The following is a 6,038-nucleotide window of genomic DNA, read 5'->3' as shown; positions in this document are numbered from 1 at the left end:
CTCAAAATAATGAGTTGAAATTGAGGGACGAAAATAACAATAAACGGATTTCGGACCTAGAGAACAAGCAAAGTCAGATGTTTGCATGGCTTTTCTAAAGATTTCAGCCACAACCACAACCACAACCACCATATAGCCCGGGAACCCAACAGTCAGGCCAGAGTCAGCCTCCTCCTCCTTAACAGTCGGGTCAAAGTCAGCCACCCCCTGCATATCCGTATGCTGGCCATAATCAGTAACCTCTGTATCCTATGTATTCGATGCCTATGCAGCCCACGACATACATGCAGCAGCCGCCTATGCCATACATGCAGCAGCTTCCCATGCCTTACATGCAGCAGCCTCCCTATCAAGTGCCAATATATTGACCCGAGATGGCTGCTCCTTGTCCTGAATTTCCAGCTGGGGGGTTTGCTGAAATGCTTGCGGGTGTTGGATCTGATGTGGACTTGTCGAGGATGTTGGCATCAAATATAGGACCTCAAGGACGAGAAGGATATGTGCCACATTCAGGCGCAGATTCGGTTCAGTAGTTTATTTGGTTCGCTTTCTTGTCAGCTAAATATGATACTTTAATCGTTCTATCTTTTTTGTCTTTTTATGTTATGTTTGTAATGTCGGATTTAGTAGTTGTTATGACGGATGCATTTTTGTATATTAAGTGGAACGTTGGATGTACAATATTTGTGTATTTTGGCACTATTTTTCTTGTTAATTATTTTCATTAATGTTTATTTTGGCCTTTATTATTATAATTATATAAATTTTTTCTGTTACAATTAATTGAAGACGAATGCAGTTTGTCGGTTTTATTTATTTATTATTATTAACAAAGGTGGTGTCGGTTAAGACCGTTATTAGTTTACATATTTTATTTATTTAATTGTTATTTGACGTCGGTTTATGGGATATTAAATTGATTTAATTTTATTTCGGCGTCGTTTAAAAGCAACGGTAGGATGGATATTTTACAATTAAATTGCTAATGAACGTCGCCTTAAAGCGACATAACTTGTACGTATACGTCGGCTTAAAGCGACGTAATGTGTACGTATACGTCGCTTTAAACCGACGTGAATTTTAGTGTCGCTTTAAAGCGACGTTGTTTAGTGGCGGTTTAAGCCAAGAAACCGACGCTAAAGCCCTTTTGTGACACTAGCAATAGTGTCACTTTGAAAATGCGACATTACATTGTTTTATGTCGGATTTTGCCAAATTTCCGACAGAAATCGGATTTCTCGTCGGTTTTTGCTCCGACGGTGATAGCATATATTGTAGTAGTGGGTGGAGATGAGATTCTTTATAGCCCTTGTTATATGCATAAATTGGCTCTCAAATCCTACAAAATCCATTACTTAATGAAATTCTTCAAAATCTATAACATTTTGAATACCTATAGATTTGTACATTGAATTTTAAATCTTAATTGGCTACCATTGGATTTGGATGTATTCTTTTAAATTACGTTAAATCTTACTTTGGCTATACCATGATTTTAAAGTCCTTTAAAATTCTCTTCAATTTCCTAATTAACTACAAACTGATTCTAAAATCTTTTAAAATCCTTTAAAATCTTAATTTAATTACACCTCCAAAGTTGCAAACTATACATGTAAGTGGAGCCTGACACTTATATAGGAGTCAAACAAAAGTAAAGAAATCCAAACTGTCAAAACTCAAGAGCGGGAAACAACGATTTCGAAATGGAAAAGTACCGCCATTCTATTCCTTTGTCTTCCCCAAAAGCTTGATAATCCTGCTGGCTGGCAAAAAAGGGGAAGAAAAACCAGACCCTCTCTATTCTCAAATTTCAATCATGGACGACAGCGCCACCACCAACACCAACCGCTCGTCTAATAAGCGATCCTCCTCCACGTCTCCGTCCTTGCAGATTCCTGCTCCCAAGAGGCGAGTCGTCCTGGGCGAACTCACCAACTTGCCGATTCAGGACTCGGATCGGAAGAAACCCAATAGGAACTGGATTAAGAGGAAGAGTAACATGATGAAGAAAGAAGAGGAGGAGGTCCATGAGACGGAGATTGTTTCGAGCTCTGTCGACCCAAGCAAGTCTGAGTTCTCATCTTCTATATATCGGCATCTTCACTCCTTGGAGGTATATATATCATTTGAAACTTTTGGGTTTCTGATTTATGCTCGTTGGTATTGATCTTCCGGTAAAGATTTGAATTTGATGATTGGGTTTGTGCGTTTTTAATTTGCATAATGTTCAGAGAGTCGAGTTTTTGTTGTTGTTGTTATTTGAATCTGGAGTGAGTTATGGAATCTAATCCCCATGATTAGATTGGTTTATTTCTTGAAGATATGGTCAGGTTTAAATTTCTTTTTACGTGGCTTTAAGCTTTTCTTTTTGTTTCGTAAATTCGACTTCTGATCTGTAAATTTTCCTTTTGGTAAGTTCTTCACATTGTTTGGTTTCCATCATAATGTTAAGAATTTTGATTTGTTGTTGACATTTGATTGGGAAGTCACCTTTTGGACTTCGATTCAGATTCATAAAACCAAGTGGTAGTTTTGTTTGGTTTACGTTTATGATTAATAATAGTTTGTGGTTTTTCCTATGGTCCATTTAATTTATTGAGAAGCTGTAGTACCCGTTTTTGCACCATCAGGCCGTTGTATGGAAGGAAAATCAATAGGATTAATGATAACTATCTTAGTTATCTTATCATGATTTTATCGGGATTTTATCGAATATTAATGGGGTATGTGCTATTAACAGAAGCTTAGCTCAAATAAGACAGTTCTTTTTTAAATTTTACCATTACTAGGTTGAGGGGAGAGTTCGAAATTATTACAATAATTTAGTGAAACGGGAGTTTTGAACCCGGGTCGCATGGGTAGAAACACAACACCCTATACACTAGGATATTGAACCACATACCAAATAAGACACAGTTAAGGTAGTGTGAATTTTTACTTCTCCAATTTAACAATGAAACCCCCATAATTCCACTTTTATTTTCTCTCTATCTTCATTTTTGCATAAGCAAACACACTTGTATTCTGTAGATAGATAGGAAATGGTATCTAAGTTAATGGCTGACACTGGTAGTGTGTGGTTCAGATGGAGGCAAACAAGAGGCCGTCACCTAGTTACATGGGTAGGGTGCAAAATGATATTTCACCAAAAATGCGAGGAATTCTGGTGGATTGGTTGGTGGAGGTTGCAGAGGAATATAAGCTTGTTACAGACACCCTTTATCTCACTGTGTCGTATCTTGACAGATACCTTTCTTCATATGCTGTCAGCAGGAGCAAGCTACAGCTTCTTGGTGTTTCTTGCATGATTATTGCCTCGTACGAACTTGCATACCTTATACTAGCTTTGTTCCAACTTTAAAAGTTGTCTGGACATTCTTGAAATGGTAACTTGAATATGGTTTTGTGATGCAGAAAATATGAAGAGATTTGTCCTCCACATGTTGAGGACTTCTGCTATATAACTGATAATACCTACATCGTGGAAGAGGTGACCAATTTGAGTGTCTGTGTTATTGTATTTCTATTTCTTAGCTTTTTTAACTAAATGTTGAATTTGGAATTACCATTTAGGTGTTGGAAATGGAGAGGGATGTGGTCAAATTTTTGAACTCTGACACCGGACCTCCTACAACAAAGAATTTCCTCAGGCAAGATGATCTTTTGAAATACTATTTTGGTCATCTTGTTTGTCTTGCTTGTTATATGTTGTTTCTGCTTCTCTTTTCGTTGGACTGATGTGATTGATGTCTGACAACTGTTACTAATGCAATGGATTTCCAGACTCTTCACCAAAGCTGCCCAGGACAATTACAACGTAGGGCTATCATTTTCTACTGTTCTGATGCTGATTTATACTCTCTTCCTTCTTTGTCTCTGATTCTGTTATTTTTCTGCCTTTTACAGTCTGCTGGTGTGTTCGAATACTTGAGTTGCTATCTTTCGGAGCTAAGTTTGTTAGACTACAGCTGTGTCCAGTTCCTACCATCAGTTGTTGCTGCATCAGCTATTTTCCTGTCGAGGTTCACGATCCAACCTGATGTGCATCCTTGGGTAAGAAATAATGCAGCGGATAACGTATAGTAATTAACCTGAGATTTGACATTCCAAAGCCAGTAATCATTAGAGATAGTTTTGTCAGTTAAGAGAGTATTTGATACAGTTTAAGAAGGTAGTGATAACTTTGAAAGTTATAAAAATTAGGTGTAAATTGTACAAAATTCATTACTACAGTGAGTGAGGGAAGAGAATTACATGCAGAACACAGGCATAGCACTTGGGGAACTAGTTATCACTGTAAAGTTGGAAATTATAATCTTGTCACTCGAGGAAGATTAATGGCTGATTTTTAGAAATATTGAAATGATTTTAGACCACGAATTTACTTGTATATTCTGCAGAGCTTGGCATTGCAGTCCTATTCCGGTTATAGACCATCCGACCTGAAAATGTGTGTCCTTGCCGTTCATGACTTGCAGTTGAACAGAAAACCAAGCTCTTTGCGAGCAATAAGAGAAAAATACATGAGGCCAAAGGTAATGTAGTTTTACGTTCTCATATTTTTGGTACATAACTTTTCAAAACGGCTTTAGTTTCTGTGGGTAGCTGGAATTTACTTTACTATAACGGTGTAGTGCCTTTGCATTTCTGGAACCGTATAAGCTCGAAATTTATAGGACTTGTGCTTTCTGCTTTCCAGAAATGTTTATCTAATCATGATGAGTCCACTGTTTTCCGACAGAATAAAAGCGTGGCCAAATTGTCTTCGCCCTCGGAAATTCCTGGAGCTTACTTTGAGGCCATCTACCCATGAACCGTTCTAGATTTCCAAGGAAAATGACATTCAAGTTTGACATAGTTTTGTTCAAGTTTTCTACACAAACACATTTCCTAGGAGCAAGCTGAAGGAAGTGCTTGCTGCACAGTTAGATGCAGATTGCAGAAGGGACATATTACCTCAGGTTTGGAGCAACTCTGGAGATTATGCTGAATATAATTTTTTTTTTTATTTTTTCTTGAGATAAACACAATGTTTATTCTCTGGACCCAAATATCTGTAAATTTACATGGATGTGGATAAGGGATTGCAATTTTGTTGAAGCATAGCTATATTTGTTTTTTGGTTTTTTTTTAGTACCTCACGTAATATTGAATGCACTCTACATTAAAAATTAATATTAAATGACATACGTTCCTTACTAAGCAATGATAATTTTGATTTTATTAAGTTTTAAAAAGAATTATGAAATTTCTAAATAGACCTCAAATCACTTTTAATATATTTCATCTTCTTTAACTCTCAATACTCTCATCCTTCATTGTTGAACAAACACTAACTAGTCAAACTACAAACACGTTAATTGAGAAAAGTTATTTTAGAAGAAAGGAACACGAAATCGATGTTTCGAAAACTTCACATGAGGTTAAGACTTCATAATTTTCATTCTTTTAATGATTTCAACAGCATTGGTAATTATTTATGCCTAATTTTTCTTTCTAAAATACCTGAGTTATTTAAGCTATAACCCTATGTGATTTGGACAAGGATTATCTTTCCTTCTTTTTTCATTTCCTTTCATTCCCTTCTCTCATATTCTTTATTTTATTTTTCTCTTATATAAAATTAATACAAGATATTGACGTGGTTTAACTTTAATCATTCAAATAAGAAAGAAGGAAAGAGGAAGGAAAAAAAAGAGATGAAAGAATCATACTCCATGTTATTTACGCCTTTCTAATGTACTTGTGGATATTTATGGGTTCTGAGTTCTGACAATCATGCTTACGATTCCCCAAATACCTACTTGGTTTACTAATGTACGCAAAGCATTTTGGTTTTTTGTTGTACGCAGTGTATTTTGGAAACCATAATACCCAATAACGGAGGAAACCCTACGATCCAATTCATAGGAGCCTTTTATTTCTTCCCAAATACCTGCTTAGATTCCTCAAGAAACCATACTAGCCATAGGGGTGGAAAAAATACCGAAAATTCGAATCGAAAAAATCTCGAAACCGAACCAAAAAAATCCCAAACC

The 6,038-nt window shown here is 36.4% G+C and overlaps 1 protein-coding gene across 2 annotated transcripts; it reads left to right on the top strand.

Moving 5' to 3' along the window:
* Positions 1-1,660: 1,660 nt before the first annotated feature.
* On the top strand, positions 1,661-5,105 carry LOC103436427 (cyclin-A3-1-like). 2 transcript variants are annotated; one of them, XM_008374857.4, is made up of 8 exons: positions 1,661-2,113; positions 3,086-3,318; positions 3,415-3,490; positions 3,574-3,650; positions 3,784-3,817; positions 3,907-4,053; positions 4,401-4,535; positions 4,742-5,105. In XM_008374857.4, exons 1-8 carry the CDS (start codon positions 1,817-1,819, stop codon positions 4,811-4,813), a joined length of 1,071 nt encoding a protein of 356 aa, XP_008373079.3. In that variant the 5' UTR covers positions 1,661-1,816; the 3' UTR covers positions 4,814-5,105. The 2 variants fall into 2 exon arrangements, with proteins under 2 accessions (XP_008373079.3, XP_008373080.3); XM_008374858.4 differs by having other exon boundaries at positions 1,682-2,113; positions 4,479-4,535.
* The last annotated feature ends 933 nt before the right edge of the window (positions 5,106-6,038 follow it).

Source organism: Malus domestica, chromosome 05 (genome assembly GCF_042453785.1).
Source record: "Malus domestica chromosome 05, GDT2T_hap1".
NCBI lineage: Eukaryota > Viridiplantae > Streptophyta > Magnoliopsida > Rosales > Rosaceae > Malus > Malus domestica.
Note: the sequence above shows the minus strand (reverse complement) of the source record. Positions and strands in the feature narration are given on the sequence as shown.

Coding starts and splice junctions, on each gene's coding strand:
- LOC103436427 (XM_008374857.4), top strand. CDS start 1,817: ATGGACGACAGCGCCACCACCAACACCAACCGCTCGTCTAATAAGCGA. Junction 4,054..4,400: donor AACCTGATGTGCATCCTTGG/GTAAGAAATAAT, acceptor TATATTCTGCAG/AGCTTGGCATTGCAGTCCTA. Junction 4,536..4,741: donor AAAAATACATGAGGCCAAAG/GTAATGTAGTTT, acceptor GTTTTCCGACAG/AATAAAAGCGTGGCCAAATT.